General features: G+C 39.1%; 1 protein-coding gene across 5 annotated transcripts in view; it reads right to left on the reverse strand.

The window, feature by feature from the left end:
* The window catches only part of LOC119775691 (RNA binding protein fox-1 homolog 2-like), a 76,471-nt gene that overhangs the window by 16,497 nt on the left and 37,612 nt on the right, over window positions 1-22,362 (reverse strand). For all 5 annotated transcript variants that reach the window (XR_005279687.1, XM_038273753.1, XM_038273752.1 and 2 more), the window contains 4 exons: window positions 15,966-16,163; window positions 12,467-12,640; window positions 12,046-12,099; window positions 9,896-9,988 (listed from right to left, as the gene is read on the reverse strand). Coding sequence is in view for 4 of the 5 variants with exons in the window: in XM_038273753.1 (XP_038129681.1) it covers window positions 9,896-9,988; window positions 12,046-12,099; window positions 12,467-12,640; window positions 15,966-16,163 (519 nt within the window). In the remaining variant the exon portion in view is untranslated. The remainder of the gene's footprint in view (window positions 1-9,895; window positions 9,989-12,045; window positions 12,100-12,466; window positions 12,641-15,965; window positions 16,164-22,362) is intronic.

A 22,362-nucleotide genomic window follows, 5' to 3' on the forward strand; every position in this document is an offset into this window, starting at 1 on the left:
AACACAGACAATCCACTACAAGAAAACCAAACCAAAAGAAAAGAAAAATGGCAGCATAAGAAAGACCCAAAACAGCGAGGTAAACCCCATATCGGTTTAGGGATGCATATGGTTGGAAAAAGAAACTAGCTTTATTGGGTGACCAGAAGTCAGTTGCACCAGCTCTTCATTCTTTCAACATACACTAGCTAACAATTAGCCTAACAAACTTTAGAATTAGCATATTTTTTGCTTTTCCTATTGGTGTTAAGCTAAGTAGGGTTTAATGAGGTTAATCCCTAAACCAGTTTGGTTATTTGGTATATTTGTAAACAAAAAGATAACATATGAATGCTAAGTCTCAATCCTAAACCTGTTAAGACAACATATGAATGACTGGTAATCACAGTGAGAATACCAACAAAGGCTAAAAATTAGATGGGCTCGTGCATGCTCTCGTACGCGCATATTTTTTTAAAGTGAAGAGGACGGGTCTTTTAAAAAATTTGAGAAAATCCTCCACAATACCTTTGAGCTAAAAGGGTTTAATGAGGTTAAACCTGAAACCTGTGTGGTTACTGGAAAACATATGAATGAACGGTAATCACAGTGAGAATACTGACAAAGGCTAACAATTAGCCTAAAAAGTCTTTGGTGTTAGCATTTTCTTTTTTTTCTCCTACCAGTGTTAAGCTAAGTAGGATTTAATTAGGTTAAACTCTAAACCTGTTAAGACAACATATGGATGACTATTAATCACCCTGATAATACTAAAAAAAGGGCCAACTATTAGCCGACAATGGCAGACTATTAGCAAACGATGGCCAACTACTAGCCGACAATGGCCGACTACTAGCCAACAATGGCCAACTACTAGCCGACAATGGCCAACTACCAGCCGACAATGGCCAACTACCAGCCGACAATGGCCAACTACCAGCCGACAATGGCCAACTACCAGCCGACAATGGCCAACTACCAGCCGACAATGGCCAACTACCAGCTGACAATGGCCAACTATTAGCCGACAATAGCCAACTACCAGCTGACAATGGCCAACTACCAGCCGACAATGGCCAACTACCAGCTGACAATGGCCAACTATTAGCCGACAATAGCCAACTACCAGCTGACAATGGCCAACTATTAGCCCACAATGACACTAACGTTAGCTAAAATGAGGCTCAAGTTAGCATTGATGCTATCTAAGGAGCTATTTTAGAGTTCTATCTCACAGTTATAAAACCTTTACTCTTTCAGTGTTAACAGTAAAGACATTAAAGACCAAGGAAACCACAAACCCTGGAAAAAATGCCATGCAGGTGCTAGAATAATATTTAGACTTGAAAATCATCAGCTCCAGCTTAACATGTATCTGAAGTAGAGTAACAAACTGCTTTGCAGCTGGCTGAATTTAGACAACTTCAGGATATGGCCTGCAAATTATTGGCCAATTTTGTCAAACCAAAAAGTACATTTATAAGTTAACCCGATGATAATAATGGTAAACTGAATAGGCACTGCAGATTTATGAAAAACTGGTGCAACTGAGCTCACAACTGGAGCATAATTTCAATGTTAATTAATAGTGAAATTTAAACAACTAAAACATACAATGCCTTGCAAAAGTTCTTGTAGCACTTGAATTAGTCCACATTCCATAAAGTTAAAACCCTGTTTAGATTTATCGTACAAATATACACGGCTAGCATTTGTAGGCTATGCCATTAGTATTACGCTACAAACATGCTTCTGCCAAAAAGGGTATTAATTGTTTAATAATAAGATTCTGCTTCATATAAATCTCAACAAGTTTGAGGTTGCAGGTCTAATGTGAAAAAAATCAATGTGTTGGAAATCTTTTGCCAGGCACTGTAGCTCCTTAAAAAAAATTTTCCCTCTCACAGAGATCAGTGTATACTTTTATTAGGTCTCTGCTTTGGCTACAGAGTCAGGCAAGAGAATCACAGCCTTGTTTGGTAACATGGTGTTCCAAGAACTGTGCCTGGCCTTAATCCTATACTTGCATGAAATTCTTTATCAGTAGTGCCTCAAATCTCAAATGCATAATGGCTCCAACTGCCAAACGTTTGGAAAATATTTGCCAAAGCACACAGGTCAGTAAAAAAAAAAAAAAAAAAAAGGGGGGGGGGGAATGAGAGCAGCCTTGTTTGCCCTGCAGCTTTGCATTCGCTGGAAGAAACTGTAGGCAGCAACAGGGAGCAAAGCTTCACATCCTTTCTGATGGGTTTTATTATAGGAGGAGATGAATGCTACACTCCAATGGAGAATTAATGTGTCATTGCATAGGAGGAGGTGATTACATTCAGTCATTCCCAGTGAAGTGTTAATGACGTTGTGTGAACACCTAGCTAAAAATGTCATGTCCAGCTGTCTGTATATGTGTTGTGCTTGTTTCTAATGAGAAGGCAAACTACGTAGGCTAGTGAACTCTAAGTTCACGCGTGGAGAAGTCATGGCGCTTGCTTCAAACTCTGCACTAGGCTGGAGACAATACTGTCAAATGCTTCTTTCAAGGGATCAGTTCAGTGATAAGATGTTTGTACACAACTTACCGTTGCCGAAGAAACAGCGAGTGGTTACCGTGGAGACTGACAACAACACACAGAAGTCGTCAGGGAAACAGAAAAAATATAATAAATGAAAGGAACAAATAATCCTAGGAACAAAAGAAACCTAATTGTCACCCTGATTGTCCCCAATGTGAAATAATAATAAAATAAAAAAAAAGACTGCAGCTGTTTTAGCTTCTAACAGACCGAGGAAGAGGAGGAGAGATGAGAGACAAAGGGAGAGGGGATGCTAACTCTCAATGCTGAAACCACCAGTCTAAACAGCAGCAGATTTGGTGTTTTAAAGAAGACTATGAAAAACAATGGCCTAAACTAGCCTTACTGAAGCAGCGCCTTGCAAATGTGTTCACACCCTTCAACTTTGATTCATTTCAGTAGCAAATGGAGTAATGAAGCTGCCAACAGCCTGGGATACCATGGATGAACTGAATAATTTACTAATTTTGTAGGGTTAGTTTTAGGGTTTGAAAAAAAAATGATGACAATGCTAAATTCTGTTAAGCAGAACTAATAATTACTCTTTAAAAGAGGAGTTTTTTTTTAATTATCATTAACTGCAATCAATTTTACTTTGTTAAAAGAAAGGTTTGTTTTGTTGTCGAGAAGGTTGGTCAGAGGAAGGTGCAAAACCATTAATTTAAATGAAAGGGAAGTGGTCACCAAAAAAAGTTAGGAAACCACTGGTTTAGATAATCTGGGCTACCACCTTCTAAATGCACAAATAAAACCTTGAAATGGCTGTTTCGTCCTTATTTTTAAATTACCTTCACTTGCATTAACTTTTTCCATGTTTACAACAGATATGCTTTGACCTCTAACATAAATATTAAAGTCGTTGCATTTCCGAATTCTCCCAAATGGTGCCCGACTTTACACGAGTGAATAAAGTGAATGTGATTGGTCATTTCTCAAGAGGGCGGGATTGTTGTGGCGGAAGGTTCACAAGCAAGTTTGATTTTGGCCGGTTTGTCGGAAGCATCTTGCTAACCAGTTAGCAACTTAGTGCTAGTAGGTTCCCAATGGGAAATTCCATTGGGGCCAAGTAGCACTAAATTGGTGACTTAGAAACGACACTGTCAAGGAACGCTATTGACAGAGGAAACATGCAAGAGGAGGAGAGTTTTGTGTCGAAAGTCGTGGATGAGTCTCCTCCGTCATACATGTTTTGTTTAGAGGAGGAAAGCGAGGAAGAAGATGTAGTGGAAGAGGAAGCCAGGGCGGCAGAAGCTTGGTTTGGTGTAGAAGGCTTACAGCCGTCCATGTTTGAGCCCTTGCCTCGCAACGCTGCCAGTTCTGTTAGCTCTACGCCTGCCAAAGACACAGACGTCCATCCCTGTGAACACTGGGACGGAACTCAATGGGAAAGGAAATTATTCTCATTTCTTATTTCAACCGTTACGTATATTAGGTGCAACTTATGAATCAAGATGCTATGACCGAAAAAATTGGATTGACAGATGACCTTTGATATATGATTGGCTGAATTTAGGTGTTCAAGCTGACGTATAACTAACTGGCCTGAATTAGCTAACGGAAAAAAAACACAGATTTTAGAAATGTTCTAAATTTTGGGGCAATATAGTCTGATAAAGAGTACATTTATATACATGTTTAAGCCAGAATTATTTGACATTTAAATATGACTTCCCTTCGACTTTAAAGGGGAGTGAGCGTTCATAGATTGCTCCTATGGAAACGTTCAGCCTTCACAGGACAGAAGCACCTTGCTCTAATTACGAGGTCAGCACTTTTTCAACAATCTAAAAATTCCCCCACATAATTTTATCTGGCATGTTTTCCTAATAATAAGCAGCCCTTATATGAACCATCTTAGAAGAGGGAACAAAACATTTTCCCAAAACCATTTCTGCGTCTTATTTCACTTCATTTGGTGACAAATTATTCAAGTTGTGTGAATAACTTTGCAAGGCGCTAAGAAATAAACTGTGATATGAAGCACATATTGTCCATAATAGAAACAGAAGAGCAAAGTTGGTTCGGTGTTTGTATAACTTTTAGGGGAGATATTGTTCTTATTCATGTGGTTAAGTTACACCAATGGAGAAGTGTGTGGTGGGATACTGGGGAGCAGGTAAACTGGGACATTTTCCTGATTTTACCAGTCACCATGAAGATAGTCACTAAGGTAAAGAAAATGATTAAAATATGGAAGAAGAGTTGAACAAAGAAAAAAAAAAAGTTTCATGTTAAGTTTAGTAAAAAAAATAAAAATAATAACAGACATGACTGGCAAGTAAAACAAGGTGTGAGGAAAGAGACAGAATGAATCAAAGACAGAGGACTGGAAAGGACAAAGGTCGGATTCTTTCTCCATTTTCTTCAACCTTTTCTGCAATTTTACACACATACAAAGAACACAGAGATAAGCTAACACTTCAGCCATTTGTCATTCCAGGGGAGAATCATGCAAGGAGAAAAATATTGCATCAATCGGCAAGCGTGGACAGCAATGTTAGAACCTAGAAATAGCTAAATAACAAATATTTTTAGATTGGTCTGATTCTAAAATGTAGATGGGAGGGAGCTCCCTTCTTTCTCAAAGCCTTAAGCTTTGAGAAACAATAATAAAAAAGCTAATTCAAGTTCGATTGGTTTGATTAATTTAAAAATAGCACCAGGAAAGCTTAACTGGAAAACTGGGCCGAAGTGGGCTTAAAACTGTGCTCCATTCAGGTGTTTGGAGTCTGCAGGGTCAGACATGCAGAACCGCTCTCACAACTACTTCCCATCCATTTCCTCCACAAACATCCATGCAGTGATGATGACACTTCCTTTTCACTGATGCCAAACAACACAACAATCAGTTTGCATGCAGAGCTGCACTGCTTCCTCACACACAACTCAGCCTTTCTGCCCTTTAGTGCTGTGATATCTGACTAAAACTCTGCGCTGCGGAGAAACCGTGACTTTCTGTAACACTTCAGCAACACAGAACGACCACAAACATCTCAGCTAGTCACAGGAGTCGGGTTTAGGGTCAACAGGGACACTATCTCCTTATGGTGGTTTCATATTACAATCAGCAAGTTAAAATGATTGTTTTTGCTGCTTTATCATCTAAAATATTGAACTATATGATATCTTTTAGTTTACATCCAGAATACATACAAACAAAAACATATTCATTAAACACTTATCAAAGTATATAGATTTCTTTGTGGTAAAAAAGGGATGATTTTAATCGGCAAGCGTGGACAGCAATGTTAGAATCTAGAAATGGATAAATAAACACGTAGCACATTAAACCTCTGCAGCCATTAGGGATGGGCAATTTGGACTCTAACATTAGTCTCAATGTGACAAGGAAGTCTAGTCCCTGTAAACAGAACTTTTAAAGCTTAACAATTAGGTTGCTAAACCCATCAAGCAGCACAACATTGACACTTGTTTAAACAAATTTGAACATAAAGACACTAAAGCTAGAATCCTGTGTGTCAATTGTAGTTTAGCACCGTTATTACCCCTTAGAGAAAATACCCAAGCATTGCTAATTTATCACTGGGGTCCCTCAAGGTCGTGTGATCGGCCCACGGCAGTTCATACTACTATACTTTAACAGAGTGCATCCACACTTCAAGAAAACATTATTAATAAGTAGTGGAACTGACATGAAGTCAAACAGCTAGAGGTCTGGTAAAGAGACGATAGGATGAAATGTAAAGTCAGATAAAGGTCGCATCCTGAATACACACACCTCAGTGTGAACTACTGTTCAGCAAACAGAGAGCACTCTGTAAAGTAGTGGACAAGTGAATCTCCGCTACAGATTCCAGCTGCTATATATCAGACATGCAGGCCCTGCAGATGATGGTGAGGGTCCGATCCAGAGAGGCTCTGAACACTAATCCCATCTTCTTGAACTTTTAGCTTCAGTCATGCACAAATACTAAAATCATTCACTTCATATCTTTGCTCCTATTAAACCCTTTTTCCCCAATGTTTTGTTTTTATCCATTCTGTAAATCCTCAACCTAAGCCAATATATGTATTAAAGAACCTCTCATTTGCTTTTTGCCTTTACTGAGACAGGAAATATACAATAAGATGGTTTGATATCACATTTTTTTCCCGTTATAATATAAACGCTATAATAATGCCCATCCCTAGAGACCGCACAGGGGTCATAGTGTACAGCTAACTGTGCAACAGCCACAAAAGGGGGGATATGAGACAAATAGTGGATAAATTACACATTGGTCGTTTCACAGGCAGGAGTAAAACAATCAAAACGTGGACTTTTGTATTTTTAGGACTTACATACAATTAAATAAAGAGCCATGGATGGATCAAGATGAATGGATTGTGTATTATTTAAGAGTGTATACTATGAAACACTATATATACTGATGATGATGTGATGGGATGACAGAAAAGCAGGTAGTGAACTGTAGTTGGGCCACTTACATGGACACATTGGAAGCATACAGGAAACTGACTTCTTCAAAGCGCAGAGTTTTATCCCAGACAAAGAAAAGTACATTTTAACTTTGAAAACACAACAAATGAATTTCTAATCTTGTTCATTTAAAGCTACATACATGCACATAATAGGTAGCTACAACAAAAGAGCTAGGCGACCCCCACCGACATGCACCAAGTAGACAAAAGAGATTAGCAACTGAATCAAGCACAGCATTCCTCTACAAATGATTAGGCTAATCAACCTCTTTAAAGACTATGAAGCCCACAGGAAAGAAGAACTGCAGTCATGCTGACTAAACAAAGAAACTGATACTGATGCCTGATTGCTAAAACTCAACCACCGAAATGAAAACATGCAAGAAAAGCATCTGTGTCAACAGTACAGCCTCCATCAGACCGCAGTTTACCGCATTAAAACACAAACCATGCACTCGGAGTATTCCCCAGCTAGCCTGCCAGTGGATGGTTACAAACTGAACAGCAGGACACGGTACAGGAGTGGAAAACAGCAAATGAAAATGTCACCTCGCAGCGTCTTGCAATAGGATTCATACCGGCTACATTTTCTTTCAGCCAGAAATAGGAGAATTTTCTTCATCTAAAATCCTTTGATAAAATTCTGGAAAATCCACCTGTTTAATTTTAAAGACAGCATTAATCTAGTCTCAAAAAAACAGCATGCTGTGGATAACTTTACAACAGGCTCAGGTTAAAGGTACATTTTCCTCTGATTTAAATGTCATCAGGATGCTAGGCAATCCAGATGTTTGCTTCCTGATCTGTATTCTAAACTAGGAGTGGACATTTATCGTTGTTGTGATCAATTCTTAGTCATAATAACAATTATGATTTATTCTGTAAATGATCTATTAGAATTAATGATAATAAAAAATTGTGGATTTTCAGAATTTTTCTTTCTTTTTTTCCCCATTTTTTCCTTTGGGTCATTTAGAAATTCAAAGAACATGATTAAGTTTGGTTACTACAGGATGTTTATTCCCCATTGTATAAGAAATTATGTCAAATATTTTCTGTGGCATTGAAATCTAGTTTGAGATTTTAGTGACGTTTGTTCAAAATTGCTATAAAAAATTGATACTGAAGGAGCTTTGAGAAATTTATGAGTCATCTCTTTTCGAAGGATCTCACAGCTTAGATCAAAATCTTTTCAGTGGTCATGAGGCCAGAGAAGGCTCTTTTGGTCGGACTGTTATGGTTATCAATGGCTGGATCAGATCAAAGCATGTTTTAGAAAAAAGATGCAGCAACGATTTTCCGTCTCTTAGAAACCGACCTTATATGATGAGAAGCAACAATAGGTGGCTCTGCAAAAATGTTCACTCATGGGTATGAACACTATTGCAAGACAATGGAACTAGATCTAAATTTCAGAGTTTTGAACTGGCACATCTAAAACACCCTTTAATAAACTTTGAAATCAGGACCCAATCAAAGCGAGAAATAAATGCAGCAACATCTGCAAGAGAAGAAGGATGTTGCCTGAGATATAAAGCTTTTCTGTCTGGTTGGAAGAATGCAGAAACACTGGTTTATGACCAGCATCAACTCTTTGTATCCTGCAAGCTCATGCACCATAAACAGACAGAAAGAGACGCACGCTGCAGACTCCTGCTGCTGGCCCACCATGCTGCCAATGCCCAACGATGCTACAGACCATCACCACTGCTGCAGCACGACAGGACGCATGCAACGAGACGACTGAAACGCAAACACACGCTTCCCGCTGATCTCATGCACAACCTGTGGGTTAAACTAAGGCCCAGGGAGACAAAAGACGGGGTCCAGGTTCTGAACATGGGTGAGACTGATGCAGGGTGGACTGGCTCCAGCTGTGATTGCTGATTGGCTGAAGGTGGAGGGGATTATGTTGTACCGCAGGATGCAGGTGGCTGTCTCTCTTTCACAACCATACTGCAGCAGGATGTGAAGAGTAAAAAGAGCTAAAAGCATCCAGCCTCATCCATCATGCAGGAAGTGACTCTCACACGCCCGCACACACCACAAGGGGAAGATCCCCTGGAGTAAGCCCATGCAGAAAAATCACCCCCAGCTTAAAACGAATGGATCAAACATGGAAACCTGACTGGAAACCCTAATTAGAAAGGGAAATCTGCATTCAACACTTAGCACATGCTTCAATAAACACAAAATATGTGGAACTGGATACGGATAAACAACCTCAAAACACAGAAACAATAAAAATCATCGGAAAAAAATCCAGATTTTGCATAAAGTGAACATGCGTCAGTGTGTTGCTGTTAATCCCAACATGCTGCTGTAGCACCAGGAGCCATTAGCACCAGAAAAAGAGGGATACAAGGTAAATCCACAGTATGAAAATAAAAAAAGAAAGAAATAAGAGCATCCGACTGCAATCTGCCATGCATCATACTTTCACTTTCACTGGGCTCCTCTCATGCCCTCCGGTAGCAGCTACACAAACATCATTCCAGCTGTTGCATGAAAAATTGTAACATCAGTGTGGCTACAAGGTGAGCATCACTGGAAAATAAAAACAAAGCTAAGGAAGGCCGACAGGTTAATGTGAAAACAAGGCTGCAGAGGACAGGTCACATGCATGCTTTGGCTCTCGTGTTCTTGCACAAACCCCAAAAATCAATCCCAGCACATTTCAAAATAAATAAAAAACATTACAAATCAAGAAAAAGAAGTCTCATTGGATTTAAAGAAACAAGGAAACAAGATTGCAGAGGACTGGGGCAAGTGGGATACCAGTAGGCTGCATCAGAGCGTATCACATCAGGGATGAAGGGATGAATCTAGCTAGGCAGTCAGGGATCAGGCAGTAATGATGGAAGAGCGGAGAGAATACAGAGCAGGGAAGGGAGGGAAGTTACCTCGATCTTACGCCCTTCCACCTGCGTGCCGTGGAGCTTTTCCCTGGCTTTCTCTGCATCTGCGCTGTTTTCAAATGTCACAAAGCCAAAACCCTGCAGCCCAGAGCAGAGAGGGGGTTATTATGAGGATGTGATGTGTGGCAGGAGACCAGGCCAACCGCAATCATTTCCACAGCAACATTTCTCCTGCTTTACGATTTATCGTCTAAACGCCAAAATGCTGGAGAACTAGTACTGTATGAAATAAAGCATGGCCCCTCCCCAACCTATTACTGTACACTGCATTATTCAAAACAATGAATCGTGTTGTATCTAAAAAAACAAAACAAAACTGAATATCATTACAGTTAAAGTGTTTAATGAATTCAAATCCAAATGTTTAACTTAACTTAATTAATTCGCTAATTTCTTTCAACCAATTATTTCTCACAAATTAGATTTTTGCATCTTGGAAGGAATGAAAAGCCCCAAATTGAGTTTCTTTGTCAACTTTAAGTACCTCATTGGCTACAAATATACATTTATTATGATGAAGTATTTATGCGTTAATATAGAAATTGGGCTAACTAAAAGGCTGTGCTCTATCTGAATCCATCAGCATGATTTACTGCATTACTGTGGCAGTGCTGCAGCTATCACTAAAGCACACTCTGCTGCAGCAGCAGCAGCATACAGGCTCTCTGTATTGAGCTGGGGTTCCAAAGACTCTACCAGGATCAGGTGTTGGTGGTTTTAGTCGTTTCAACAAAAAAGAACCAGCTATAAAAGCTTCACAGCATCTGGAAGCATAGAGGTCTAAAATTTCTGCTGTGATCAATTTGGAAAAAACTGCTGGAACAACACCAGCAGGTTAAATGTTGCAGCAAATCATCACCAAACTTCCCATTGGATCTCAGAGGAGCCTAAATTAGGGAGATTTCCAGACTTCCTTTAATCTTTGGGGTCTTGATTTCCAATTAAAATGTGAAATTACTTTTATCTGAACAACCTGTAAATCAATCAAAAAGCATTTTAAAAGTAGGCTTAACTTTTGAATCTTGCCATCTTTGCTCTTTTTTCCTTCCGCTAAACTTTCCTCCGCTAGAGCCCTCAATAAACTGAAACCTCATCACCAACAGCTCACAATGACTTTCCTGTTTTCTTTATGATTCATTGGCCTGAACTAAACAATTCTCTCTTTAAAAATGAAAAGAAAAGAAAATTTATTCAGTCATTTTAATTAACATTGTCATTTGTTAAGATGCAGCTGTAAATATAATCAATACTAGCATCGTTGTGATAAATATTTCATGGCATGGGGATAGTTTGACCATAGATCAATCAGCACAAAGGAACAATCTCTCCTTCTCTTTCTGATATTTATCGGTCTTATTTAAAAAACTGTCGGACCATGTTACACCTTTTATTATTAACCCTTCATAGGACAATCAGTGAAATACTTTGAAAATCCACATTTTAAGGCAACAGTGTTATTGGAATTCAGGACAAGACCTTATTACCTTTGAAACATAAAAAAATTATGGACATTTTGATGGCAAAAATTAATGTCAATGTAATAACAAGAAATGCCAACTTACTCAAATATATTAAGAAAAATAACAAAATTCCTTCTATAAGAAATTTGTGAAAAACACTGAGAGAGAAATAAAAAAATAATAACCTTAGAGGCATTAATGTTGATACTGGCACTTAGATTCATTAGTTTATAAACCTAAATATAATTGTTAACGAGGCTTATTAAACTTTTAACTTTACTTTTTCAATTAGTTTTTTAACTTTTTTTTTCTTGGCTTGTTAACTTTTTTTTTTTTTTTTTTATTAGAGTAGATAATACATCATTCAAAGGCTCATCTAATCTGTCAAATGCCAAAATAAGATGTACAGCATCTTTGCTGAAAGGCTGGATTTAGATCTTATGCTTCTAGACCCCACTGAGAGACGGAACGCTAACTTGCCCTATAAAGGGTTAATGTTATTTATTTTTACTGTGAAACTGTGTTTTCATACAGTGAGAATCTCACAGCTACAGAAGACCTGTCGATCAGCAGCGCTTTGAGTGAAGCTTTTTTGGTTGTGTTTACATAATCGCTCTGATCTCACCGTAAAACTTGTGTCCTTTCTAAGAATCAAGTTTATTAATTCAAACTTACCTTTGAACCCCTCTCATTGAAAATAATCTCTACATCCAGAATCTTCCCGAATTGCTGGAAAAACAACAGAAGCAGAATTTAGCAAAAATATAAATATATGGTGTTGCAAAACTTTCAGCTAGTGCACACTAGGGGTCACTGTTACACCAAAGACTAGTTTCAGCATTAAATGAGCTATCTATCTGATGCTTAGATTTGCACTTTTTCTCCTCAGTTTAATGCTAACACAGTGACACCGTTAGAAACGTTCCCCTCTGCATGCATTAATATGACCCCCATGGCTGTGTCCCATTTACTCTGACCCGGCCTCAGCCCATCCCTTAAAAAGCAGGGCTTTTGCTGCAGTACTTCATGCATCTAGACTGATTTATTGATCCTGTGTAAAATGGGCCCCCTCCCCCAACCATTCTGAGATACTTACCCCAAACATCTGCCTGAGGTCTGGGTCCCGGAAGCGGAAAGGGATGTTTGAGACGTGGAGGCGTTTGGGAGTCCCTTTGGCCTCTCCAGAGTCTCCTGCGGAACCTCCTGCTCCTGTACCTCCTGCCGAACACTGCGCCCCCGCCTCACCCTGGGACGTCTCCTCTGTCTTTCCCTGAGGATGATGAGAGAAGTATTGTTGGAATTCAAAACACAAAGAAATGTGAGGTAATAAAACTTAATTTTTCTTTTTTTTTTTTTTTAAACATCTGAAAACTGAGATTTCTTCGTCTTCAGCCTCTCTGACTCGGTTCCAGGCTGGAACTGAGTCAGAGAGGCTGAAGACATGATATGAAGCTTAACCCTGGAACTTCCAGGATTAATCATCATATCATCCCCACCATCAGCTCTGATGCTTTTTCCTCTCTGCTAAACAAAACGTCCAAACCACATCATGATGCTGCCATCACCATGTCTCCCTTTAGGATTACAATCAATTAGGGCTGAAACAAGAAATTGAATATAGAAATACTCGTCAGCGAACTCAGTAATTGTTTAATCATAGAGAATAGAGACTTTTAGCTGACAGAGTGACCCAATCAAAGCAGTAATTATTTAACAAAATCATAAAAAACAGAAATATATATTGAATTTATGATGAAACACTTTTGTTTGTCCATCAATATGATCCATCCAGAACTCCCAAACTGGAATAGCTTCAGTTTAGTTTAGGTTTAAATCACGTAAAAAAATGTAAAAAGTTCTATAAGAAAACATTTACTATCTGGTTATTAATTGAAAATATAATTGATAGCAAAATAAAGATTACTTGAAGGCATATTTCTAATAAATGCAGTCTAATGAAAACTTCTGACATATTTAGATATAAAATCTGATTTCAATATCACCATGTTTTGTTTTTTTGTCCCTAACTGAGAGCCATAACAACCAGCCACCATACAGACTTAAATCCGTTAGAGATTCCTGTGGCTCCTCAAAAAATGATGATCAAACAAGGGTATATATATATTTTTTTGGCATGTTTCATTTGTTTATTATCCTTTTGACACACATTCCCAATTCTTATCGGTAAAAAAACTCATAGTTGAATAAAAAGAAAAGAAACTGTGTTAAACATGAATCTATCAGTGATATGAACAATTTTAAGCTTAACCGACCAGAGAACGTTCACCCACATGATTTATAGTGAACTCTTAATGCTCTGCTTTCAACAATGGCCTTAAAAAGGTCAGATTTTTGGAGTTGAATTCTCCCACACGAGCTGCCAATCTCTGCAGCTTCACCAGAGTTACTCGCCTCTTTTTCTGCTTCTGTGATTAATGTCCTCCTTATCTGGCAGAAAGGTGCTCTCTCCATTTCTAAAGCAGTTCTGCATTCGTTGGGCTGCATGATGCCATTAGTTTCGTGAAAAAATGCTAAAATATTACTCAAATAATAAGATGGCTTCTAAAGCTATTGACTGTACTGCTAAACTGGCTTAATATAACATGTAAAAAAAAAGCGAAACAGCATCGATTTCCTTCCTGAACGCCAATGACATCCACCGAGGTTTGTGACTGAAGCGTAACAAAATAGTTCACTAAGTGTGAATAAGTTGGAAAGAGCCCGTATCTCAGTGGAGATGGAGCTCTTCTCATTCACCGGCCAACATCTTGTTTAACATCTCAAGGAACTGATAATCTTTAAACCATCGAGCGTGAACGGCGTGTTTATTTTACCAGTAAACAATTTCGACACTGAAGCGCGGCAAAACCCCTGGAGCTGCTTTGGATCTCTATCTGCGTGTGCATACAGCACGCTACATAAACACATTTCACAAAGCTTGAATTCCTGTAAAATAAAAAGGCAGCAAACGAACGCCGCTGTGATCTAAACTGCCAGCCTCGTAAATGATGCTACGCACAGACAGCCGGACAGATTGGAATAGAAAATTCTAGTATGGCTGAATAGAAAAGGATTAGATTCCTCCTGTGGACATGGAGAGAGCTCTCTGCTAGATCTGCAGCTTTAGGAGACGAAGGATCTGAGCTCCGAGCCATTTGCTGGTGCCTTCATGTTAATATGCTGGGAAATATGATGCTGCTGTAACCTGAACCTCTTTTACCGTGTTACTGTCATCTGTTGTTCGCGTTCTAAAAGCTGTTTTATATCAATAAAGCCAAACGCAGCTCAGGCTGATGGGATTGTTATTAGATTTGGGGATTCTTTAGCAATAAAAAGAAGATCCTCACTGCAGCAGTTTGAAAGAGGAGTGGACAAACTGATACTGGTCTGACTGGATAATCAGACAAATCGGTAATTTAATTATTTTGACTGCTATAAAACTAGACTTTAATTTAACCTACCAAGGTACGGCCTTCCACCTAATCTGACAAGCCAGGAAAGGAGATTGTTAATGAGATATATGGCCAAGAAGCAGATAGTAACTCTGGGGGAGCTGCAGAGATCCACAGCTCGGGTGGTGGTCTGACAACAGGACAACTATCAGTCATCCACTATAAAAATCTGGCATTTTTTAATAAAGTCTTTTTCATAACCTGGAAAAAGTGGTGGGGGTTAGGCTAACAGGCTAACAGTGGTGCTCTGGTCACAATTTGATCTTGTAGAAAGATAAAACTGGACATTTCCCTGAACACATCATTCCCTTTCCCCTGGCGAGGCACAGTTTTAGAGGCGTCATGCTAGGGGGATGTTTGTCAGCAAGGAGAGGGAAGCTGATCTGACTTAGGAGGAGATGGATGGAGCTAAACAAGAGGAAAAACTTCTGAGATCTGAGCTTGGATAGAGGAGGTCCTCCAGGAAGAGTTCAGATAAAAGCATATTCACGTGTTAAAGTTTAAGATCGGCCGATACGCATTTTTTAAGTCCAAATGTTAGACAAGCCTCAATTTAAACAAAAATAATTTTTAAAAAACAACAACATTGTACAGCAGATGGAGGGAGCAGCAGTGCATGTGCATTTTTTTATCTTAAAGGATGGCTGAATGCACTAATGAATCAGCAGACGCACGCAAGTTTAAATAAATGCAAACTGTGCTTAAAAGATCAAAGTATGCAAGTTCGTTTTAGATAATTAGGAAATCTTAAAGTCCAGTATTTGGGCACTTATTCTATAAAGTTAAACTAATAGTATATCCTCCGTTTCACACTTTTTCCTTCCACTCAACTTTGTAGATATATGCTTGGATGCAGCAGCCAGCTTCGCATCAATGACCTATTGGGGCTACAGTGACCCTCTTTATGACATATACGCCATAAAATTGCTATTGTGTAATATTTACATTTTCTGAGACGCCATATTTATGGATTTCATTCTCTGTAAGGCATAACCTCACCTTAAAATATTTCACTCTATCTGTAATGAATCTATAGAATAAAAGTGGTTTTATCTTCCTGAAATGAAGCCCTTTTTCTTTTTTAGATGTCCCTGCAGCAGGAGGCGCCTATAGAGCCTCACATAATAAAACAGGAGTCCTTACATTGTTGCTGTTGGGTGCGTTCGTTGCTCCGTTACCGCCGGCTCCGACCTCTGCTGTGGCCTGACCAGCAGCACCAAACATGCCCCCCGGGCCAAACTCTGTTCCAGTCAGGCCGTTTTGAGGAGGGGGTGGAGGAGGGAAGGTTGTAAAGGGTGGGGCCACTAGACCCTCCTGTCCTCCGGTGGAGTCCTGGGAGCCCTGTGGGATCAGGAATGGGGTGGAGACAAATTAAGATTTATTCTGCTACAGAACAGAGACCAAACCGAAGAAAGGTAAAATTCTTCCGATCAAATTTCACTCTCTCTCTATCCCTCTAACCTCGCCCCCCCCTCGCTCTACCACCATATCTCCAACAGGCATGTGTTTTCAGTCAGCCTACCATGAAATATTTAAAGCGCACCCATCTATTATTAAGACTCACAAAATGTGATACACAGTTTCAGATACGAAGAATGTTTTCGAGGTGGATGGAGGTGAGGAGAAAAATAGTGCAGCACGTTAACCGTCTGCGACGCCCTCAAAGCTGCTGCTATAGCCTGACAAAATCCTAATTTCTACTATTTTCACTCTTCCTTTTAAAGCAGAGAATAATCCCGCATGCTAAATGTGTTTTCCGTCTGCAGCTGGATGTGCTGCAGATTATAGCAAACTAATTTACCGGCGAGTCGTTGTACGTTTGATGTGTGGGGAGAGTGCGTGACTACAAGACTAAAATCATTTCTCACGCCCAAGGACGTCTTTGTCGCATAAGAAACAGATTTACCAGAAAGAAATAAATAAAAAAAAGCTAGATAAATAATGGAAAAAGGTAACAAAACCTTTCAAAACTCAGACAATCTTGTTTTATCAGTAAAGGTTCAACATTGTGTTACACAATCACACTGATAAATATAGAAAGCTGAGGAGACGATTGTTTTCTTTCTGCAGCAGAAACTTGATTTCAGAGCCGTCTGCTCTCAGATTAGGAGAACGGGGTCTGGTCACCATGGAGTTTTGGCGAGATTTTTCTAGATGACAGACCACATTAGGTTCAGACAGCAGGTTGGACATTTCCTTTTCCCGTCTAAAAAAGCATTTATTTAGGTTTAATTGTCTGAAAAAGACAAACATGGCTTTCTGCTCAGGGCAGCATGATGGTGGGGTGTACCACAGTGAGCAAACATGTTTCCTAAAGAATAAGTGACTGAATAAAAAAAAATAAGACACAAAAAATTCATTTGTAAAGACTTCTTGGCATTATGACCAACTTAGAGAAATTGTTATTATTCCTTGTTTATTTAATTTTAACTAGGATGTGTTTCATATGAAGAAACCCAATAAGTGAAATAAAATCTACGTCATTATGAGACCTTCCTTTGCAAACTGGCTGCTTTTACCTTCAGCGCTGCACCGCAGTTAGAATCAGGTAAATGAAATAATAAATATTCAGCATGAGTAGCTGCAGCATTAAACACTAGATATGTGTAACAAACAGGAAAAGAAAAGTAGTAAGATTTATATTTATAAATGTTTGGAATCAACCATGTGATCATTTTTGTAACGTTGAAACAAAGGTAAATAGTGGGGGAATTAAAACACAGTGAAAAGTTCAGACTTTTTCATCCAGACCAAATTCTGGTGATGATGCTGCCTTCAGAATCAAAAATCAAAAGGAACCAATATTGGTCAAATCCAAACAATGACCAATTTAATTGACAGAATGCAATCTTACATTAAATAAAAAGGGGCTAACCGAGGGTGCTGCTCATGCAAATGTTAGGATAATTATCATTGAAGATGTGTGAATTTATCACATCTTGGTATTGGCTGCCTGTTGTGTGTCAGAACTGGTGTTTTAATCTAATTAAGACAGTTCCTCTGTCTGTATATACATTTATAGTCTTCATTCTGTACGTGTAAAATATTTAGGAATGGAATGAAAGCGGTGTCCTTCAGCTAAGAACGAAGTGTAATATTTGATAAGGCTGGAGCCATGGATTTCTAGTCATCCGCTAACGTGTGTGATGCAAAATAAGATGATGTGGCAGACTGAAGATGAATAAAATGACTTTTTAACTGTTAATCGGGGCAACTGCCTGAGAGGTGAGCCCGGAGGTAAGCAATTTCTCTGATCTAAGTAAGATTACAATTTCTATCAGAATATGTTGTCATGTCTCCTGGTTATTTAATACATATATGTTGTGAAGTGCTATATAATGAGGTTGTCCTGAGTGATCTCTGTACAGGGAAAAGAACTAGAGAGATAGAGCATCAGGGTGCATACACAGATCTTAAACACAAGAAATCATCAATCGATTCGTCCACTTTCCTTCCTTTCTGGTGATCGGTGGATTTAACCGATCTCATCTACCTTTGCAAAACTCTGAAAATCCCACTGTGAAAAATTGTCCATCTAACCAAGTCTACCAATTCTTATATCTAGGCAGAAATTCGTTTTGATCTTGTTTTAAGATTCTGTTCAAACAGACTGTTAGATTATTGATCTTTTGAAACTCTAATCAATAATCTGCCAATGCAGTAAGACAGCTTCATCGGTAAAACTTGGAAATCCTGCTTAGGGTTATTGTTTATTGCTTTTCAATATAAAATAATGGGAACACTGAGGTGAATTGTTACTCTACAATACATGACAATGTTGGTTAAAAAAAAAAAACAACAGAAAACATATCGCCAGGTGAAGCTTTTTAAAGTTAATGGATTGGCCACAAAACATTTATCAGTGCATCACTACTTTATAACAGTCAAATTGGGAAGAGAACATCCATTATTATGTGAACTCAACAGCAGGAGAGATGTAACAAAGGCTAAGTGCCGTCACTGAGTCAATAAACGCATTTCTGTTATAATCTACACCATAAATATAAGTTTCAGCTCACAGATATGGAAAATTGATTAAATATATCCAGTGTGTTCAGTACATAAAGAATGAAATTCTGCTCCATTCTTAAAGATCTCACAGTAACGGCGTGAACCGGTGGTTGCCCTGAGCTGCATCTGGGCTGGCTGACGCCCGGAGACACTCCGTCTGCCGACGGCGTTTTTAATTAGCTGGAGTAACCAAGATGCCGCAATATGAAGAAGCACTCCCTCTAATCCTATAGCCTGACAGCTCGCTGCTCTGCAGCAGTGATGACCGCACCAGCAGTAAACAGGCAGCCAATCTCAGGAACGGACAGCTTCTGGGGTCTGAGCTCAGCAGATAGAGGATGTTGCACAATCCAGACAAGCAATGAGCTGGAAACCAATGCGCCGATCAACTGTTTAATGCAAGCTATTGATAGAAAAGGGACCAAGGAATCAGTTTAAAGAGATAAAAGCAGTAGAAATGTATTGGTTGGGCTTCCGACTTCCTTGGATGTGTGCACTTGTTAAGGCTTGTGATCAGAGGAGCGTGCAGCGGCCTGTATGAGGCCACCAAAGGGTGTGTCTGACAGGCAGAGCCCAGCGTAGGGCTTCCTTTCATACAGCAAACAACGTGTTGGGCAGAAGGAAGGAAATCAGGATGAATTAAATATTGAGTAGCAGGAGGAGGTGGAGGAGGAGGCAGAGAAAGCTTTATTGACCGGGACGCTGCAATCTAAACTCTGATTGCCTATTTTTATTCTGAGGCTGATGTAGTTGTGCAGGGTTTATTTTCTACGGAGGCTTTAAGCACTATCAACACATTCACTTTTACACATTTTCTTATCATGAAACTACAATTTCAGCTTATTTTGTTGGGATTTTTATGAGATAATTCAAGAGCAGCTCTCAGTTGTGAAGAGGAAAAGAAAGGATGCTTGGTTTTAAAAACCCTTTTTTTAAAGAATCCCAGAACTGAGGCACGCACTTGAATTTGGACCCTGAGTCAATAATTTCCAGACGAAGCTTTTGTTGCCATAACAGCCTAAGGATTTTTCCAAAGCTGGACTGCATTTTCCTTTTCAGTCAGACTGGATGGAAACGCTCCTGCCAAGGTTTTCATTCTAACATATGAATAAATATTGGTCTAACTCGTTTTAACAGCTCAGGCTGTTCTGGGTTCTTCTGATGGAGATAGAATCTCTGCATCAGTCTGAAGCTTGTGATTTAGCTCTAGCCCACAGCATGATGGTTTTACCACCATGTTTCACCACAGTGATGTGTTTAGGATGTGTAAACCATAAAGGTGTAACTTGAAGACTGAATTAGAATTTTTTTTTTTATTAAAAAAGGTTGAAGACGTTTCGCTTCCCATCCAGGAAGTGTTTTCAATTTAAAATGTCAAGATTAGTGTTGAGTTTGAGCTTAAATGGAAACCCAGTGAGCACATCCTCTGTCTGAGTCGTGGATGTCTGCAGCTCCTCCAGAGTCACCTCAAGGCTGATTTATGCTCAGAAACCAGGTCGTCTGCGTGTGTGTCGTAGTGAACGCAAATATGCTTTTCCATACTCTTCGAGTTTATCTGATGATTGACTGAACAGAGTTCTGTGACGTGTTTAAAGCTTGTGATAACCTTTTCTCATCTAACTCTGCTTTAAACTTCTCAAGGTTCCTCGACATTCATGATGTTTGCTCAACAATGTCTTCTAAAAAAAATGCAAAGGACAAAGAGAACAGAAGGTACTTGGTTACACTGGCTTTTAGTTAGGGGTATTCAGGTGAAAAAAGGCTGAAAGAAAATGTATGTTAAGAAAAAATAAGTCTCTTTTTTCTTTATAATTATTCACCACTTTGTGTTGATTTGGGATTTAAACAACCAATCAACTTACTTATTGAGTAATTGTTAATCAGATTGAAATTAAATCAATCTGACTAACTAATAGTGTCTGCTTAAGACTGATATTCTTTCAGTGATAAATTGTGACCACCATCCAGAAGAGGGCGCTGTAGATCTTAATTGAAGCCAGAGAAATTAAGATAATTGATCATGCTGGAGCCACGCCAGTGAAACACTCCAAACCGTGTGCATCCTGGGATTATTTTAAACTGTTAGGTAATACGTTTCATTTTTAATCATGTTTTAAAAAAGGAAACTCTTTTGTTTATTCAGTCAGTATGTAATAGAGGTTGCAAAATAAATTGTTCAAATGTAATGATGTGATTCTTTGTTTTTCTTCAGTTTTGTAAAAAAAAAAAAACATGTTGCGTTTCATGTTACAGAAAGATTCTCTTCATGCAAAAATAAAATGTTTCTTAAAAAAATAGTAGCCGAACAATTAATCATTAGTCAGTCAATAAGATTATTCAACTTTAGATTGACTTAATCAATGACTTGCAGTCATATTGTTACTGATATTAAAACCAAAGGAATTCCAATGTGGGAAAAATGTAGACCAAGGGAGATGATTATTTCGAAGGCAGTGTGTCTGATTAACACGTTTGTTATGCAAAAAAAAAATAATAAATCTTATTAACGCCTCTGCATCCTAAATGAAGGTGTACTTTGTTCTCAAAGAAATTACTCAATAACCTGAAGGAGTGATAAAGATGGAGGGGTTGATAAAAAGAGAAATGAAAGCGGTTTCCTGACAGAATCATAATGTCAAGCAGAGAGAAGTGGAAAAAGGAAAAACAAAAGAAACGATTGGAAACTAAAAGTGGGGTCACATAGGGAATCATGAGGAATTTCTTTCCAGTTTTAGCTGGCCTGAAAACTTTCCACAGGGAATCCTGACACAGAGATATGATTTAAACAGAAGACGCTTTAACTAAAAAAAACATTTTTAAAAGTAGAAAGAAAAGCTAAGCAGAAGCGGCAAAGATCACATAGCAGCTGAAAAGGTTATTTTCTGGCAACCTGACCCAATAACCAAAGCATATTCATCATGAACTCAAGTCCTGCACACAGGAATCAGCAGCAGCTGAGCTACCTGCAGCACCATATGTTCCTCCATGCCCAGAAAGAGACGAGGGGGGGCTCTCCAGGCTTTTCATGCCAGCGTCTCTGACTGTAGCCTCCAACCCCCCCGGGTAAAACACATATGCGCCTCACAGACAGAACTGACAGCCACGAAGTAAAGCCACTGAAGCTCATCAATCAAGCTAATTCATGATCATTTGTCTCATGGAATCAGCTACTGTCTGCAAAGTCGACTCGCTGCAGAAAGAGCTGCTCCTCTTATAGCTTCTTCTACTCCTTTGAACCATCTGTTTTCCTTCTCTGTGGTTCCAGTAAGTAGTGCTTACCTTCATCTTCCACCCTCCTAACCACCACCATCCCCCCCTGCTTCTAGCTCGACATGCTCGATGAAAGCCAGAGGGTCATTTCTCCTGTAAACCACCAGCACACACCATCATTAAAACCGTGTCTGCAGCATGATGTCCATTGAAGGACAGGCCACAATCGATGTCCTTATACGGTCTTGTCAGCGAGAAGAGAGCCTTAACGTTACTCCATTCAAAACTGGATGCATTTATTAATAAAATGCATCAGTGA

The sequence above is a fragment of the Cyprinodon tularosa genome, unplaced genomic scaffold (assembly GCF_016077235.1).
Source record: "Cyprinodon tularosa strain WSP-4 unplaced genomic scaffold, ASM1607723v1 ctg89, whole genome shotgun sequence".
Taxonomy (NCBI): Eukaryota; Metazoa; Chordata; class Actinopteri; order Cyprinodontiformes; family Cyprinodontidae; genus Cyprinodon; species Cyprinodon tularosa.